Raw genomic sequence first — 20,263 nt, forward strand, 5'->3', positions numbered from 1 at the left:
CTTGTCCGGACTTGTCCGACCTGCCCAGCTCCTTTTCCACCTATCCACTCCACCCTCTCCTCCCTGACCTATCACCTTCATCTCCTCCCCCACTGACCTATTGTACTCTATGCTACTCTCTCCCCACCCCCACCCTCCTCTAGCTGATCTCTCCACGCTTCAGGCTCTCTGCCTTTATTCCTGATGAAGGGGTTTTGCCCGAAACGTCGATTTTGCCTGTCCTCGGATTTTGCCTGTCCTCGGATGCTGCCTGAACTGCTGTGCTCTTCCAGCACCACTAATCCAGAATCTGGTTTCCAGCATCTGCAGTCATTGTTTTTACCTCTTTAAAAGAGATGTCCAGTCAGAATCATTAAAGGGAGGTCTGGGAGGTGTTGGTTTTCTAAGAGGTATAGGGAGGCGGATTTGTAGAAAGCATCGAATCTCATTTAACTGACTTGATGGTTCCTTGTATTACATCAATCTATTAAACTGATATAGCAAAGTAAGATGAAATGATTGGCACTGTTTAGTTTTTATAAATCCTAATATATTGACAGTCTTGTAACCAGAGTGAGGAAACGTTTGCTGTAGTCTTTTAATGGGGTGGGAAGATCCCAGCAGGGAGAGCTCTCTTCAGGCTCATAAGCTAGAAGATGTTTCCTTTACTAATCTGTAGCTTGAGGAGATTTATCAATCATGGCAATGCCTTCATCTGCATGGGCCCTAAACTCAGTAACTCCCTGACTATGTCTATGCATCTGATTCCCTCTTTTTTTTTAAACATGTTCATTAAAACCCACCTCTTTAGAACAGCTTATTGTTACGTGGCCTCCTATCTCTATGTTTCAGTGTCAAATTTTGTTTGATAATACTTATGTGAAATAATGAGGCTATATACACAAACTTATTACTTTTGTTGTGTTGTATGATCCCGATTGTTTTTTATTTTATGACCTTAACTAGCTATGCTGCTGCTGTTAGAGCTCTAGGTAACTGCTCTTTTAGATACCTCTGTTTCTGCACATTGAAAAGAGCATGCTCTTTTCAAACTTATACATTCTGCAAAGCAAAAGTCCTAGTTTATCCTAAGGTTTCTCTAATACTGAGTGGATTTACTGCCTGTCTTAATGAATCACTGACTCTATATTCCCATTAAACTATTTTTTTTTAAACCCTGCCATTTTTAAACATTTCCATTCACAGGTTTCTGAAGTCGGTGTTGCAATACACAGAAAATATGGTGACATACACAAGCCCAGACAAAAACAAGTGGAATGAGAGCTGGGACCTGTCCGAGAAAATGTTACTGAAAGTTAAAAAGTTTTACAACAAATGGTATAATATAACTGTAGACTGTGCAACTTGAATACAGTGGGACTATTTGGTTATAATCTAGAATGGCTCTAGTGGGAAATTATATTTCATATCTAAAAAGAGCAAATGTGAACAGAAAAAATATACAGTAACTTACACTTATTTCCAGTGACAAAAACTAAAGGTAAGAGCAGAACAAATTTATCGTAAGCTGACATCACAGCATTACTTGCAGAATTGAAAAAGGCCCTACAAAATATCATTGATTGGATAAAACCAAAAAGTTTTGAAAGATGATTTAGTGTGAGCAACAAAAGCAGAAGCAATGGTAGAAGGAATCCATTAGAAGAAACTGGTGTGAAGGTTAAAATAGATGGTGTCACAATCGAAAATGCATAGGTTTCTCTGTTTAGGCAAATGATCACAGAAGATGGCAGATGTGATACAGAAGTTAGAAGGATGGTGATATCTTCAGAATGAATTATGGCTGAGGGATAAGTTAATAAGAATTTTTTATCCAGATCAAAGGATAAAAATGTGATGCTACATTTTATCCATTTTTACCATTACACCTCAGAAACGTGGACAAAACTTTGAGATCAGTGAAACACAATGGAGACCTTTGAAATACGGATGCTAAAATATATGTATATAAATATGTAAACAAACCGTAATACTCAGAGGTTCTTGAAAATGCAGCAGCAAAGAAGAGCTCTTAAAAGTAATATCTGGGAAAGAAAATGTCAGCATCACAGCCATGTGATCAGAACAGAAAAACTGAAGCAATCTCTTCTTGAGGGTAGAAGAGAGTAGAAAGAGGAGTTGACCTCAGTGTAGTTGGATATCAGAGTGGTTGCCAGTGAGCTCTACTGAATGTGTGAGGGTGGTGCAAGGCAGATAATTATTGCGGTCCTTGACAGCAGATGTCCTGGAAGGAGCAGCCACAAACAGCAGCTGCAACACACACTTGTAAGTTTTCTCTCCCTCTGCTAAAGACACTTGCTCGTAGCAATCCTTTCGGTGCAGGCATAATGTGTGTGACCCTTGAACAGGGATTATGTAATGTTTGATTGCGCTGCCTTCCATATCATTCTCAAACAGTCTGCTCTTGTACGCTGGACTGTGATCCTCTTCCTAACCTGGGGACCCTAGTGTCAGTAAGAAAGATAGCACTACTGACAGTTGAGGGTACCTGTTCAAAAATGTATCAGAAATTTGATCCAAAACCTCCTGGTCTTCATGTTTTTAGTGCTAGATTGGATGACGCCAGCTCATCTAGGGAGCCATTGCTGTCATTATTGTTCACACCACAAACGTTTTTTTAGTAACCCTTCCTTCTCACCACTCCAGCCGAGTGAGCAGTCTGCCACCTCTGGAACTGAGAAACAAGAAAGCAGGAAACATGGCAGTAGCTATGATAGTGTAACACTCAAAGCCTCAAACTCGAGGAAGCTGAGATACAAAGAAATTCTAATATGTCTCATTTGCTGGTAAATGCTGACCAGTGAAAACCTGGAGCAAAAGAATTTAAAGCAACTTGGAGACCAATCATGGGGATTATGCTGGGAAATCAAAATCATTTTTGCAATGCCAGAAAGAGGAGATTTCTCAGCAATAGCCTTTGAGGGCTGTGAGCATCTCTGAACTTCCTCAAAGAGGACCTATTGAGATGAACAATCAGATTGCATAGCCTCACATAATTGCAGGAACTTTGCTGTTACCCACTGTAATCAAAGTGGTTGAAAATGTTTTTGGGAGGAACAAACAAAGGCTTTCTGCTGTGAATCTCTCAAACAGTCCCATGAAGTGGAGAATTAAGATAGTAGCAGCTGATTAAAGACTCAGCTCCTGGAATCCACACCCACATTTGCTATTCAGGTTGATGTAAGGGGTTTGATAGCCACTCATTGGCTTTTGTTTGACTTTCTTGAAGACATTGATTCAGTTTGACTCCCACATCTTGAACATGAACATGCACAGAGAATATTCTACATGGCTACATGGAAGAAATAAATATTCCCTATGACTGTCTAGTTGAATTCTGTATGATGGGGCTTCAGTTCAGCAAGCCAGGCCTGTGTGCTTTGTTGCAGAGAATTGCTCTGTCTGCTATTTGGATTCTGCCGGATTCACAGGGAGCAACTGGCTCGGATTTAGGTGATGTGTCATGCCAGGTCACCTCAGTTGTGAGCTGCATTAACCTTGCCCTCTTTAGCAAATCTGTTTGCAAAGCTGTGTGCAGACGTGGAGTCTAATCATGTGTTGTTTCATAGAGGTTAACTGTCAGTCAAGAGGAAGGCTACTGCAGAGATCTTTGGATTTTGTACTTGATGAATCATTCATGGAAGTGGGTGTCCTGACTGACCCAGCATTTATTGCCCAGCCCCAGCTGCCCTTGAGAAGGTGGTAGTGAACTGCCTCCTTGAACCAATGCAGCCTTTTTTGTGTAGGTCGACCCACAATACCATTAGAGATGCAGTTTTAGGTTTTAACATAGTAACACTGAAGAAATGGTAATATATTTCCAAGCCACAATGATAAATGGTTTGGAGGGAAACTTCCATGTGATGGTGTTCCCTTGTATCTCGTCCTTCTAGATGTTTGTGTTCTTTGGTTTAAAGGACGAACAGAAATCTACTGTTTACAATTTCAATTGCCAGGCAAGAACAAGACTTTAACAGACTTGCACAATAATGCATGCCTTTGTCTCATTAGGATCAGACAAGTGTCCTTTTAAGTTTAATTACAATTGCAACTGTAATAATGTTGCTGTTTTTTACTCTTGACACTTTGGTGTGCCAACAATTTTGTTTCATTTGAACACATCCTAAAACAGTGAAGGTTCTTATGCTGCTAATTTGTTTTATTTGGATTCTTTGGCATAGTCCTGTTGGTTATTATGTACTGACACTGTTTCATTTTGGCACAACAATAAACAAACGTGTGTATTACCCTGACATTTTGCTTGGCTTATTTTGACAGCTGCTTACAATGAATTACCCCTCCTCTCTGCACCCATCACCACCATCAACCCTGCCAACTGACACCCTTTCGCCTTACCCACACCCCAACCAAAAAAGAAAGCAGGACTGTTAACTCTGACTTGGGTTTCTGACAATTTTCAATCCTCAATTGGAGTTGCAGGAAAATGCCCAGAATGCAGTGCTTTATAACGAAGGGAAAGACATTGATGATCTAGATGATACAGCATGCTATTTACTTGATGGCTGATTTGCAATGCAGAGTGACATCAACAGTGTGGATGCAATTCACTCACCAACAGAGTAACAGCTGTACTTTTGCAAAGGCTTCTTGATGCTGTATTCAATTAAAAGTGGCCTTTGTATCAAGGGCAGTCACTATCACCTCCATTATGGAGTTCAGGTCTTTTGTCGATGATTGAACCAAGGCTGTAATGAGACTTGGAGCCAAGTGGCCTTGGCAGCATCCAATCGGGTTATTTGTAAATCAGTGCTGCTCCTTCCAGCAATTTACTGCTGATCTAGAGTAGACAAATTGGGGGGGATTATTGTTAGATTAGATTTGACCTGCTTTGTGTGTTCAGGAAATATCTGGGCAATTGTCTGTATTGCTGTACAGATACCTTTGTTGTAGCTATACTGGAAGAGCTTGGTAAGGGTAGTGCAAATTCTAGAGCACATGTCTCCAGTACTACTCCAGGCATATTATTAGGGCCCACAACTTTTGCAGTATCCTTTGCCTTCAGTCAATGATTGATATCACATGGAGTGAATTGAATTTGACTGAAAACAGGCATCTGTGATGCTGGGGGCCTCTGGAGGAGGCTACAATAGATCTTGACTCAACACTTCAGGCTGAATATTGTTGCAAGTGCTTCAACGTTATCTTTTTGCAGTGATGCGCTGGTCTCCTCCAGCATTGATGATACCATGTTTGTGGAGCTGCCACCTCCAGTAAGTCATTTATTTATCCACCACCATTGCTGACTGGATTTGGCAGGACTGCAGAGCTTAGATCTGATCCATTAGTTATGAAATTACTTAGCTTTGTCTGGCTAAGTAATCAGGTTAAAACAATACAAGCATGCAGAAGTAACTTGGAAACAAAAAATGGACAAATTCAGAGGTAACAGGAAGGTGTTCAACAGAATATTTTGGGGAAAAAAAGAATAAAATTGAATTAAAATTAACAAAGTTAAACACCATATTTACAGACAGTCAAATGCATTTAAACTTCATGAAAGTATTTAATTGGGTAGATTGGATAAGCAATTTTCTGGACCTAGTGCAGCTATTAACTCTTGCCTGTAGAGTTTTGAACTTTGGAAACATGAAGGACAGTGTTGTATGTACCGAGGGCCTGTGATTGATCTCAGTGTGCTTTTCTTTTGATCTGAATATTTTGTGCCTGTGAGAGGCCAGGGTACCATACAGTGTATTCGACCAAAGAATTGTTGTGTCCAATGTCTAGAAGATAATTCTCTCTACGAGCACATCAGCATAAATATAACGTATGTCAATATTGGCAGAAGTTTAGTTTCTTCAAAACAGGAGGAAGGGGGAAACCATGTTCTGAATCTGTGAAGTAATGAATAGTGTGTTAGGTGCAGTTAGGTCATGTTGCCTTGAAGTGGCAGTATATACCAGCAAATGTTTCAACAGATGAAATCTGCCATCCCAATTATTGTGTATCTTGGGTCACGAGGTGGCAAAATTAGTCATTTAATGGAAAATGGAAGAATGTTGTTCACTTACTGGCATGTTCAAGAATCTCTTTCCCAAAAATTTTGTTGGGGGCTTGTTAATTGCAGAGAGAATGAGACATTCCTTTTTCTTTCAAAAGAGCAAGTTTGGCTGGTATTATTGTTAACAAATAGGAAATGAAAGCCGCAAAACTTTTGACTGGACTGGACCCAGGGCTATAATTACAAAGAGCATCTGCCAGTCAAATTACAAAGGATGCTATGAGCTAATATGGGCAGAATGTGTCTCAAGTATGTAAGGCTTGTTTGCTGTGGTTATTCTATCTGGATTTTACAATTATGTAAAATAAAGCACTGTTAGTACATTGCATAGTTTACTATTTCTGACACAAGAATGCAGTCTAATCTTACCCTGGTCTCTGGCTTCTAGGAAAACCATGACTGGACTCAAATGGGTTTTTGTTATGCTCTCTAGATTCTGAAATCGACCCTATTCCCCTCCATCTCCATTATCACTTCAACTGATAATCTATAATTATGATAGAATATATAGTCCTTTTTGGCTTGTATGAAATTGTATGATTGTACTTCCATGAAATGTATTGGGATGTTGCATAAAGGATCCTATATCAATGCATGTTGTCACATTAAAGTTAAAAGAATAGAATGCTGACATAACTCTCAGTTTAATGATAGGACTCATCTATGTTATCTATGAAAGATTTGATACAGTATGAAATTTTGGTTCCCTATTGTGGGGCATTATTGATGAGGCATTACTGAATTTGTAATCACTTGTAAACAAGTGTGATTAGGAATGATTTACGTGAGTGTGTGGCTATAAGAGACCATTACATTTTTTTGTTAGGAGAAATATTGGATAAGCAATGAAACAGTAAGTGGCAGGTTGATTGTAATGGGGAAACTCCATGTGCAGTGGTAAAGGTCAATAGTGAGGGTGAGACAGCCCTGGAATAAAAAGGGTGAAGTGATGAAAAATGGCCAAACATGAAGGGGTTAGTGACAGTTTGAAGGGGGTAGTGAGGGAATAATTCCTTGCACACATGCAGCTGTGATGGCAACACATTCCCAGCATTGTATGTTAGTAACGGTGATATTTTGTCTATTAATTTTGTAAAAAAATGAAGTTTGTTTAAACACTTGTGGTTTACACAAATTAATAGACTAGCCTTATTGGTTTCTGCATCGACTGAACCTCTGCCAGAATTGTTCTTTGTTTTTCTTCCGTTGGGCTAATTGGGGTAGGGTAGGTTGTGCTTTTGATAAAGCACCTCCAATTTATTTTAAAGATGTTTTATTTCCCTCTGTTTTTCCACTGATTCATTCTGTCTGCCTTGATCAAACCATTTCATCACACATCATATTTGCACCATCATGCCACTCTGTGAAATGACACATCACAGTCTGGTCCAAATCACAAACCCCAGCAGTTCTATAAAAGAAAGGTCCAAATCAATTCCTAAAATTCAAATTCACTGAGACTGATGAATTACAAGGTGTAGACCTCTCTTTATCTAGATCAATTGACTGGTTCAATACTGAGTCTGGAGTATAAGAAGTCTATGATGAGGTATCAGATGGTGTATGGCTGGTGTTATGGATGCTTCAGTTGGCTATTGTTTCGGAGGAACAAATCCTCAAAAGCTTTCCTGCTGCTGCTTAATGCTATCTGGTAACCTCTTCTGTGGTGTGTGTTAACTGTTGTCCATACTTGGCTATAAGTTGCACATTTTTCCACCTTGGCAATTCCAGGGTTGAGTTCTGCTCCGTTCTGAGACAGCTAATCTCATTCCACTTTGATTTCTTCATGATTGACTTTCAAGCTTCTTAAATAAACTTTCCATCTTTCAGGTGGTAAAGTCCATTTTAACAGTTGTAAAGAAATGGAGCAGAGTTCTCTCCAGTGTTTTTTATCGCTCAATCAACATCAGAAAATTAAAATGTCTGATCATTATCACATTGGTGTTTTTGACAGCTGAAAGGAGAAAGATTTTAAAGGGACCTGAGGAGCAATTTTTTTTCCACACACAGGGTCGTTCGTATCTGAAATGAACTGCCAGAGGAAGTGGTAGATGCAAGTACAGTTACAACATTTCAAAGACATTTGGACAGGTGCATGAATAGGAAAGGTTTAAAGCGATATTGACCAAATACAGGCAAGTGGGACTAGTTAAGTTTGGGAAACTTGGTTGGCGTGGACGAGTTGGACCAAAGGGTCTGTTCTGTGCTGAATGACTCATCTAATCCTGTCAGTGCATGTACCATGTGCTATTTGCTTGCCTGTACTTTAGCCCATGAGCCACCATTACATTTTTTTCCCCTCAATTATTGGCTAGATTATTTCATGAACTCTAGATGAAATATTGCCAGTGCAACAAACAAAATTGCTCTTCTGGAGAGCTGACTCAGACCCAATATGTGGGATGGCCTGTTTTTGTCCTACAACCTGTCTATAATTGTTCTTTATAAATTATATCTCTTGTGCTGTATGTTTGAACTCAAAGCACCACAACCTATACCTGTCGTAAAGTAGAGTGAAATGGATCACTGACACTATTCCAAAGCAGTAACACCCTCCTGATGGTTTGATGTCATTATAAGCCATTAATTTCCCACTCGCTAAAATCACAGCCCTGAAACCACGTCAGAATATGGGCATCTCACTGCCCATTTAATATTGTATTGGTTATTTTAAGAAAAGTCAGGCATGTCAAAACAAACTGAGTTCCTTCAAAGCTTTTGACCTCTTGTGCCCTACATCTTCTAGCACCTTTCAGTCTCACTCCTATCTCTAGATCAGAAGGTTCAAATCTCAAAGATGTGAGCAGGCTGGCACTCCAATTTGTTGAGCCTCTTGGCAGCATTGCCCATAATATGCTCTATGCAGGATCATTAAACCAAAAGGTGCTTTCTTTCCTTGCATGTTTCATTGCTCAGGATGGCTGTTCAAGATCCTCGGGTATACCTTTTCAAGAAGAGCAGGTCTACTGGCTCAACAATCAGAACCTTTACCCTGTAAATATTTGTAAGGTGTTTCTCTCCATTCTGTCAGTGTTTCTATGCAGATTGGTTACCAGAGCCCCCAACTGCTTCATCTTCAAACTCGTGGATGTTCAGGCTTGTAAAATGTCTAAAATAGTTTGAACTTTCTCTTTGTTAAAGAATGTGCCCATACTTCAAGTACCTGTAATTCATAGGAGCAGAACTAGGCCATTAAGTCCATCAAACCTGCTGCACCATTCAGCTGGATCATGCATTATCATCTGTGTATCCCTATATGTCTTTGGTAAAGAAGTCCACCCTGAAATCTATATCTCATTTAGTAATAATTGAAAGTGATGCTTTCTTATTTATGTCACTTGTTTACTTTTGCAGCAATATTCTCTGCACCATTGGAGTGTACACATGCACACATAATTCGGTCTTAGAGCTGTTTGTTTATCTGTGCTGGTTGCCGTGGTATCTATAGAGACTAATTCATCCAAAATTGATAATGCAGTGTAATGAAGCTTTATAATTGTGATGTTTGCCAAGTGCTTGTCAAGAACTGATCACTGAGAAACAGCCGTGACCATTTCGTACACTGGGTAAACATTCACTATTTTATAATGCAGCTCATTGGATTTTGTAAATAATAGATTCAGTTCTCTAGAAAAAGTGCTGGCAACAGAACAGGCCCTCAGATAATGATTGCAGAAACTGGAGGAGTAGCTGTATATTAAATTTGTTTCCTCTGTTCCAGTTAAGTGTTAGTCAGACCTTAATACAGAGTCAGATGTTCAATGGGAAATAAGCTGAACTGCCATACTTTTGTATCTGATTCAAATCAGCTCTGGCCTAACATGTAATACTTTCCTAAGATGCCAGATAATATATGGTTTCAAGCCCCACTCCAGAGACTTGTGGACAAAGTGTGAGGCTGAAACTCTGCAGCACCACCTCGGTACTGTACAATGTTGGAGATACCATCTTTCAGATAAGATGCTAAAACAAAGACCCATCTGTACTTTTAACTGGACATTAAAAAATCTTCTTCTAGTTGAGGGTCTGACATAGGCAATGTGCTGTGAAGTGCTTAATGTTATAGCAGATGAACCTGAATACAAAAGCTTCTCCAGGAGACCAAATGCTAACTTGAGGTGTACATGAGAGAGAACCTGAAGTCATTTTTTTTTCCTTTGAATGCAAAGTACTATAAACAAATGAAATGAAAGGAAACCTAAATAAGCAGGCAAAACACTTATTTTGTAGAGTGGTACAATATTCAACTCTTTGATGGATGGTCAAATTGGATTTGAAGCAATATTAAATGTGAATTAGCTGCATTATCCAAAAAACTGCAGATGCTGGAATCCAGTTCTGATTTCTTGGGCTTTATTACAACAGCATTTGAATACAGGTGTACGTATGCCTTAAGCTGTTTATGTAGAGTCTTAGTGAAACCATATCTGGAGCACTGTAGATCCCTTGTATAAAGGCCAATTAACTCCCTGGAGAGAGAGGGCAACAAATGTTCACCAAACTAATTCCAGGGATGGAGAGCATGTTTTAGAAGGATAGATTAACTCGATGGGATTTTTATTCTCTAGAGATTAGAAGATTGACATAGAACTCATTTAAATGTACAAAATATTTATAAAGTAGATGCAGAAAGGATGTCTGCTCTATCGTGGGGTGTGTAGTATAGGGGGTATCTAGAACCAGAAAACAGTCTCAAAATAGGAAACAGGCCAATTAGGGCTGAGGAGCAATTTCTTCACTCAGAAGATGGCTAATCTTTGGCATTCTTTGCCCCAGAGGACACTGGAGGCTCAATCATGGAGTATGTCCAAAATGGTAATTGATTCCTAAATGCTAAAGATGCTATGGAATATGCAAGAAAACACAAAATAGAATATAATACCAGAAAATAGTATTGAGCCCAAAGATTAAGCCTGATTTAATTGAAAGGTGGAGCAGACTCAAAGGTTTGTTCTTGTACGTTGGCAATCACTGAGATACTCAGTGAAGTACTGCACCTTCCTGCTGACAATTCTTCTTTAAAGTTCCCTTTTTGGTCTCCCTGATGTAGAGAGGAGATCAAATGTAAACTTAGAGAACAGTTCGCCGATCATCTCAGCTCAGCATGCAGGGCCAACCAGACCTCCCAGTCACCGCCCATTTTTAACTCCTCTTCCCACTCCCTTTCTGAGATCATCATCCTCAGCTTCTATTCCCACAACGAATCACATTGCAAATTGGAGGAACAACACTTCATCTGGCAGCCGATAGCCCAGAGGACTAAATATAGAGTTCTCAAATTTCAAATGACCTCCCTTCCCAGCCCCTCCCCATCCCTTCCACCTACTGGATTCATTCCTCCCATTCGCCAACCAAATCATATCCTCTGCGGTACATGTATGGAATGAGCTGCCAGAGGAAGTGGTGGAGGCTGGTAAAGTTGCAACGTTTAAAAGGCATTTGGATGGGTATATGAATAGGAATGGTTTGGAGGGATATGGACTGAGTGCTGGCAGGTGGGACTAGATTAGGTTGGGATATCTGGTCAGCATGGATGGGTTGGACCGAAGGGTCTGTTTCCATGCTGTACATCTCTATGACTCTATGACCTATCCCCAATTCACCACCCTGCCCTGCCACCCCCTTTATCTGCAGCTTCCCCTTCACCCACCCCAGTCCTGAAGAAGGGTTACACTCAAAACGTCAACTTCTCCACCTCCTGATGCTGCCTGGTTTGCTGTGTTCTTTCAGCCTTCTGCCTAAAGCCCAAGAAATCCGAACTGGATTCCAGCATCTGCAGTTTTCTTGTCTCCAAATTGGATACAGAGTTCACAAATGATTGTAACAGTCTACAGAGAGTGTGGGAGGGAAAGGTTGAGTCAAGTGGCTGCAAGCTAACACTGGATAGGATATGGGTATCAGTTTTGGAGGAGATAAATTTACAGGAGGGTAAATAGGGCATGGGAAACGTCAAGTTTACAATGGTATCAGCATGAATGAGCTTTTGATGGGCTGAGGCAGGGTCTGATCAGTTGGAGTTAGATGTAGGTGGGCTTTATGATCTGAAGCTCTACACAAATACAAGTAAGTCGGTCGGTTTGTAGTAGACTCCCACAGCTACCTGGACTACACCTCCTCCCACCCTGCCCCCTGTAAAAACGCCATCCCATTCTCCCAATTCCTTCGTCTCCGCCGCATCTGCTCCCAGGAGGACCAGTTCAAAATACGTACAACACAGATGGCCACCTTCTTCAAGGACCGCAATTTCCCCCCCGACGTGGCCGACGGTGCCCTCCACCGCATCTCCTCCACTTCCCGCTCCTCCGCCCTTGAGCCCCGCCCCTCCAACCGCCACCAGGACAGAACCCCACTGGTCCTCACCTACCACCCCACCAATCTCCATGTACAGCACATCATCCGCCGTCACTTCCGCCACCTCCAAACAGACCCCAGCACCAAGAATATATTTCCCTCCCCTCCCCTATCAGCTTTCCGTAGAGACCACTCCCTCCGCGACTCCCTTGTCAGATCCACACCCCCCACCGACCCAACCACCACTCCCGGCACCTTCCCTTGCAACCGCAGGAGGTGCAACACTTGCGCCCACACCTCCCCCCTCACTTCTCTCCAAGGCCCCAAGGGAAACTTCCATATCCGCCACAGATTCACCTGCACCTCCACCCACATCATCTACTGCATCCGCTGCAGCCGGTGTGGCCTCCTCTATATTGGGGAGACAGGCCGCCTACTTGCGGAGCGATTCAGAGAGCACCTCTGGGCCACCCGGACGAACCAACCCAACCAACCTGTGGCACAGCATTTCAACTCCCCCTCCCACTCCACCGAGGATATGCAGGTCATTGGACTCATCCACCGCCAAACCACAACAACCCGACGGTCGGAGGAGGAGCGTCTTATCTTCCGACTGGGAACACTCCAACCGCAGGGGATGAACTTGGACCTCACCAGTTTCTTCATCCCCCCTCCCCCCACCTTGTCTCTCCTGTTCCCTGGATGCTGCCTGACCTGCTGCGCTTTTCCAGCAACACATTTTCAGCTCTGATCTCCAGCATCTGCAGACCTCACTTTCTCCACATGGAAATAGATACCATGTCTTTGGATCATTTGGCCGAAAGCAGCATGTAGTTGACCGGGAGTGAGCCAAGAAACGATGCTTGAAGGAATATCGTACTTACCAGGAAGAGGTGAAAAACCATTGCTGTAGATGCTTTGAATATGATCGAATAGGGGTGAACCAAGCACTGAGGTGGACCACAGAGAGAAGAGATTGTAGGATGTTGTCTCTGACCGTATCAAAAGCTTCAGAATTGTTCAAAGGGACAAGAAGGAATAAGTGAATGTCATTGTAGTGATGAGAATGTCACTTGTGACCATAGTTAAAGCCAGTTCAGTCCTGTGGCAGAACCTGACTGGACAGATTCAAATGTAGAATTGCAAGAAAGATGGACATGGATTTGGAAGATGCTAGTGTGTTCAAGAATTCTGGAAAGGAAAAAAATGTTGGAGATGTGAGTAATAGTCTGCAAAGCAGCGAGAAAGGAGGTAAACGTGCATTGTTCACAGTTGACTGCAATTATTCCAAATGGCAGCAGAGAAGGATGCTTTAATTGTAGCTTGTCCACTCCTTACATTTCTTTTTCTTACCTGTTTTTCATCTTTTGTGTATTTTTTGTTCTTTTTTCTTTCCTCTCTGCTCTGGACTGCATGCCTTAGCTCGACCTCAGATTCCTGGCCTTGGATACCCGGCCTCAGCACAGACCCAGGGAAGTGTTCTCTTGACGTGACATAGTGGTCTCCTGATGAAGGGCTTTTGCCCGAAACATTGATTTACTGTTCCTCAGATGCTGCCTGACCTGCTGTGCTTTCCCAGCACCACACTTTTGACTTTAATCTCCAGCATCTGTAGCCCTCACTTCGCCTATGGCGGTTTCCTGGCCTGACATGGCCCTCTACCGGCCTGGCGTGGTGCTCTCTCAGCCTAATGTGGCAAACTTTCAGTGGCCCATGGTGGTCTTTTGTCCTGAAAAAGTGGCTGCGAACTACTTTCCTACAGTCCATGTGCAGAAGGCTCTCCCACTGTAGAACAAAGACGCCAAGTACAGCTTTTTGGTGAGAATGGTGCTTACTGTCTGTTAAGGAAGTTAGCTTAGATGTGCCAAATTGGATTATGTAGACAGTCTGGAGGCTGGAAGAACGCTGGAAGAACACAGCAAGCCGGACAGCATCAGGAGGTAGAGAAGTCAATGTTTCAGGTGTAACCCTTATTTAGGACTGGGGGGTAGGTATAGGGGGAGCTGCAGATTAAGGAGTGGTGGGGGCAGGGTGGTGAAGGGGGATAGGTGAAGACAGGTAGAGGGTACACACTGGTTGGTCAATAGAAGGAATGAATCCGGTAACACCTTACCCCACAGAATCTGCTGCCACATTCAACTATAACTCCAGAGGCATGGTCACTTTTCTTTCCGCTCTGTATTGCCTCAGTATGACTGTGCTGAAAATGCCCCCAAAGCTTTTCCACATCTGATGCCCAAATTATGGAGTGGATAATGAAAAATTTTAGCTACCAGGTTATTAACAAGCTAAATGCATCAGCCTGAGGGGACCCTGAGACAGCAGCCCTCATGGTTTTCAGCTGTGAAATCTAGTCCAACTTCTCTGGGATCTTTGTGTATATCAAAAGTCCTCTGAGAGTTGTGCTTAGGGAAAGCATTACCTGACCTAGAGTCTCTGGTAGAGTGCAGCTTTCTCAATATAACCAAGGAGCTCATGCAGACTCTTGGATCTACATGATTAGCTGCAGTGGATCTCTGCAGTTTGCCTCAGGCAGGCATGAGATGAATCATCCATGCAGCAACCACGAGCTAGAGGATCCGTGAGTGGACCTTCTGATAAAACAGGAGGTGTTTAATAGTTGGGGCAGAGTAGTGGGAGATGATGGAACACCTGCCTGGATGAATGCAACTCCAACAACACCCGAAAGGATCAATACCATTCGGGTCAAAGCGATCGGCACTCCATCCACCAATTTAAACATTTGCTTTCTATACAACAGATGGACAGTAGCAACCTTGTGACATCTGGGGGGTGCACTGCATCAAACCACCCAGGATCTTTCAACTGCAACCTGTACATGCTGAAGCTGTACCATTTAGGATAAGGTTAGTAGAACATGGGAATACCATCACCTGCAAGTTCCTCTTACCAAGCTACTTACCATACTGACTTGAAAATATACTGCTGTTCCTTCGCTGTTGCAGAGTCAAAATCCTGGAACTCACTCCTTAACAAAATTGTGGATGTCCCTTCACCAAATAGACTGCAGTGATTCAAGAAGGCGGCTCATCATTGCTTTCTCAAGGAGGTTAGGGATGTGCAATAAATGCTGACCCAGCCAGTTACACCAACATCCCATAAACGAATTTTATAAAAATTCAGGACCTCTGCCACCTCACAAATTTACAGCCAACGAAAGCAGAGACATGTTTCAGACTCATCTGTATTGCTCTGTCTCTGAAACCACTTTATATTGATGCAAAATATAAGCTATTGTAGTAAGCATAGCAAAGAGAACAATGATTGTGTCGTTCCCCTGACTAGCCTTCCTTGAAATGTTACACATTTAACTTGCTCATAATCTTGTAATTGTGAGGTGAATGTTTGAATCGGGTGCCTTTTTGTTTTGCAGTTAAGGGAGATTAAAGCATTTACCAGGGCAACAGGTGTGCACTTAGATTAATTCTGTAAATTATTCTTCTCTGTCTGATAACAAGAATTGTAAGCATAATTCGATTTGGTTAATATTTCTCTCTTTGCTCCGACATGCTTACTGTTTCACCTAGATAAGGTGCGTCAAGTTGAGTGTGTATGAAAGGGATCTAATTGCAACACTGCTCTAGCTCCCACCTGCTTATCTCCTTTTCCTATTCTAACTGCATTTGTTATCAGTCACATTTCTCACATTGATTGCACACAACACAATAAGCTGTCACTCTGCTTAATGCTTTCAGTACTTTTAAAATGGGTGCAACAATGGATCCAACACAAACGTTTCTTCCACTTCAAACTATTTCATTATTTCCCACATCATCAGGCATAAATATGTCACAGAGCTTTTGAGAAAGGGGGACCTGAAATACAACAGAATGTGATGGCTTACTCAAAGTCAGAGTTATAGTGACAACATGCTTTTTACATGTCTGTTTTAGCCTGACACTATATAGTGATGGTAAATACTCAAGTGTTCTTGCCATTGTATGGCTGATCAGGAATTTCTGCTCCTCTAACCACCTGCAATTGATGTAGGTCAGAAGGATTTACAAATTGATAGGATTACATTAGTAATCCAGAGGATTACTAATTAGTAAATCATCTCCTGTTCTGCCATTCTAGATCATTTACTTCCACACCATATTGTTTCATTCGTTCATGGGATGCAGACATCACTGGCTATGTCAGAAGTTATAGCCCATTCCTAATTGCTCAGAGCGCAGTTAAGAATTAACCCCATTGCAATAGGTTTGGAGTCAGAGGTAGGCCAGACCAGGTGAAGATGGTAGATTTCTTTCCCTAAAGGAATGGCCATTAGTGAGCCAGATGGGTCTTTACAAAAATTGACAATGGTTACATGGTCGCCATTAGACTGGCTTTTAGTCCCAGATTTTTAAAAATTTCAAATTTCACCATCTGTTACATTGGGATTTCAACCCATGTTCTCCTAAGGCTACGGATTACTAGATTAATGATATTGCCAATGTGCCACCACTATCGCCCTTCACTCTAACAGAGCGTACCGTAAAACCTCATTGAAAAGCCATGCTACCTCATTGTCTTCGTCCAAAATGATGTCAACCACTTGTCTAACTGAGCAAATACATTGTAATACAGTGAAGGTAAAAATCCCAAACTGGTTTACAGCCAATGAAGTTTTGTTTTTGAAGTAAAGTAAGGTAGGAAATGTGTGCAGCAAGATCCCACAAACCACAATATGATGATGATTTAAGAGGACAGACGGGCCTCAATAGTTCAATAGTTGTAATCACCTTTGACTGCCATGTGGCTTGGGCCTTCTCACTTGAACTGCTCTGTGGGTGTTCTATGCAACTTTATGGGGAAACCATGTTGTTTCGGGCCTGTAACCTTCACAGATATTGGTCCGACTGGATAAAGACAGCAGGGCAATCCCTTTTATGTTTCAAAGAATGAGAAGTGATTAAATTGAAATACATGAAATCTTGAAGAATTTGCTAAGGTAGATGGTGGGAGTGTTTTTTTCTGGTTGGAGGTCTGGAACAGGGATATGGTGTCAGAATAAGAAGTTGACCATTTAACGCTGAGATAAGGAAGCCTTCCTTGTCTTTAGAAGATTGTGAAACTTTGAAGTTCTGTACCCCAATGGGCTGTGGATGCTCAGTTGTTGAATATATTCAAGACTGAGATGCAGAGATTTTTGACTCCTCAGCTTATGAAGATGTTGAGGATTGTACGGGAACTTTTGGTTCCTATTTCTTCTGTTCTGTGACACCTGTACTAATTCTTAACTGCATCAAATTACAGTTCACTTTCTCACAGTTAAAAACACGGTTGATAAAGGGAAGGAAGCAGAAAGGTTTCATAATACAGTCTGCTAGATTGAGGGGAGGTGGTGGTAGTGTCATTAGTGATTCACAGCCCCAGACTAATGTTCTGGGAAGATGAGTTTGATTCTCACTATGACAGGTGGTGAAATTTGAATTCAATTTTAAAAAGAAAATCGAAAATTAAAAGTTAGCCTAACGGCAACCATATAACCACTACCCATTGTTTCTCAAAACCTACCTGCTTTCTTTACTTGATTTGGCCCACATGTGACTCCAGGCCCACAGCAATGTGGTTGACTCCTAACTGCCCTCTGATCAGTTTAAGGATGGGCAATAAATGCTGACCTAGTCAGCAATTCCAACATCTTGTGAATGAATGAATAAAAAGAAAGGTTATTTCTGGGATCCAGCACAACTTCAAAAATATATGTAATTCACTGTTCAGCTTCATCTCTTCATGCTTAATAAATGTTGTTATGTCAGCAAGTGCCAGAATAGACACACATAAAAAGAACTACTTGCTGCTACCTTCCTGTCATCAACACCATCTAACCTTTAGTGCCAAGTCAATTGCAAAGTAGGCTAGTTAATTCTCCACTCATTCCTTAATCTGATTTAAAAGCCCAAAGGTCTGGGTCTCCACCAAACAGGAATTTCTATTTGCCGTCCAGCCTGCCTATTAATTCAGTTATGTTCTTAAAGAATTTGCTAAGTGGAGGAGACTGAACCCACTGAATCCAGGATCACGTCACACAGTTATTAAGGCTTCTAGGATCTTTCAGTCTAGAATTGGCCTAGAATTTGTGGGGAAAACAACAGTTCAATGGCTCAAACTTGTATTGGCATGTAAATAAATGGGCAACTTTTGCCAAAAGAAAGACTTGCATCTTGAGTTGCAAATTACTACAAGTTGCAGTGTTCTGCCAATAGCCTCCTTGGTCACCGTCACATACCTGCACATTTCACAAAATTGTGGCATTTGTGTTTTATGTCTTAATTAAACTCACAACAGAAAATTAGGGCTGGTATTTCATAATATCACAACCCACTTAATGTCAGGACTTACAGTGACCACTCAAACTTTCAAATTCTGAAAAGGAACAATTTGAACTGTGGAAACATGGAGAATCATTACCATAGTAGTAAATTGTTCCTGGAGATTTTCATAATCATAAATACTTCCTTAGTATTTATTTCTGTCTTCTCTCTTTTTATCTTAATCGAATTTTTCTTTCCCTTTTTTTCTGCATCTGATTTGAATCTAATTCAACTTCTTTCTTTCTCCCTCAAAGGGCTCTTGTGGTGCAGTGGAAATGTCCCAACCTGTGAGCCAGGAGACACAGGTTCATGTTCCACCTGCTCCGAAGTATGTTATAACACTCCTTGACAAGTTGATTAAAAATATCTTTCTTCTTCCTCACCATCCATGATTAAAGTGCATTGGTTAAGGAGACAGATGGTTACATTGTTCAACCAAGTCCCAAATATCACATTGACCTTGTCCATTATTGGCCAGCTGACGGATAAGGAATAAGATCTAGCTAATATAAATTCTGGATCAATGAAATACTTTCTAAAGTCATATTGTCATAGAGGTGTACAACACAGAAACAGATCCTTCGGTCCAATTTGTTCACACTGACCAGTTATCCTAAATAAAGCTAGTCCCATTTGCCAGCATTTGCCCATATCCTTCTAAACCCTTCCTATTTGCATAACCATCCAGATGCCTTTTAAATGTTGCGATTGTACCAGCCTGCACCACTTCCTCTGGCAGCTCATTCCATGAAAATGTTGTCCCATAAGTCCCTTTTAAATATTTTCCCTCTCACCTTAAACCTTTGCCCTCTAGTATTGGACTCCCCCATCCTGAGAAAAAGACCTTGGCTATTCACCCCTATCTATGCCCCTTATGATTATATAAAACTCTATAAGGTCACCACTCAGCTTCCGATATTCCAGGGAAAATAGCCCCAGCCTAGTCAGCCTCTCCCTACAACTCAAACGCTTGAATCCCAGCAACACCTTATAAATCTTTTTTGATCCCTTTCAAATTTAACAACATCTTTGCTATAAAGGGGAGACCAGAATGGCACTCAGTACTCCAAAAGAATCCTAACCAATTCCTGCAAGTTAGTCACTTTTGCAATGTTATAGAGTCATAGTCATAGAGATGTACAGCATGGAAACAGACCCTTCTGTCCAACTGTAGAAAATAGAGCACAAGATTTGCATATAAACATCTCCCACAACCAACCTCGTTTGTTTAATTTTGTTAGTGAAGGGACAAATATTGGCGAGCGTAGTTAGAAGTCTGCTGCTCTGTTTCGAAACAGAGTATTTTAGGTCAATCTCAGAAATGAGATCGTGCATCCGTTTAGAACCTTATCTGAAAGTAATACCTCCAACTGTTCAGCACTCCATCATTACTGCATCAACTTTATTATGAAAATGTCATTTAGGAGCAGGACATTTGGCTCCTTGAGCCCTGCTGTACCATTCAATAAAACTATCTGCTCTAATTGTGGACTTAAAGCTACATTCCAATGAACCTCTGGAAACCATTTACCCCCCCTGTTAAAACTTTGGGATCAGACCTGCATACACAACCTGCTAACAGAGCAGCAAGTCCATCACCACCTGCACCATGTCTGACATTCTAACC

The 20,263-nt window shown here is 41.4% G+C and overlaps 1 protein-coding gene across 6 annotated transcripts in view; it reads left to right on the forward strand.

Annotated features, from left to right (window-relative positions):
* LOC122552619 (endoplasmic reticulum membrane-associated RNA degradation protein-like) overlaps positions 1 to 20,263 on the forward strand; it is a 55,351-nt gene that overhangs the window by 33,074 nt on the left and 2,014 nt on the right. For 5 of the 6 annotated variants that reach the window (XM_043695389.1, XM_043695390.1, XM_043695391.1 and 2 more), the window contains one exon: positions 1,186 to 4,253. In XM_043695389.1, coding sequence (XP_043551324.1) covers positions 1,186 to 1,348 — 163 coding nt within the window. In that variant the 3' untranslated portion in view covers positions 1,349 to 4,253. Of the gene's footprint in view, positions 1 to 1,185; positions 4,254 to 15,074; positions 15,181 to 20,263 lie in introns of those variants that run through there. The other variant, XR_006312431.1, reaches the window with a different exon arrangement.

Source organism: Chiloscyllium plagiosum, chromosome 9 (genome assembly GCF_004010195.1).
Source record: "Chiloscyllium plagiosum isolate BGI_BamShark_2017 chromosome 9, ASM401019v2, whole genome shotgun sequence".
Classification (NCBI taxonomy): Eukaryota; Metazoa; Chordata; class Chondrichthyes; order Orectolobiformes; family Hemiscylliidae; genus Chiloscyllium; species Chiloscyllium plagiosum.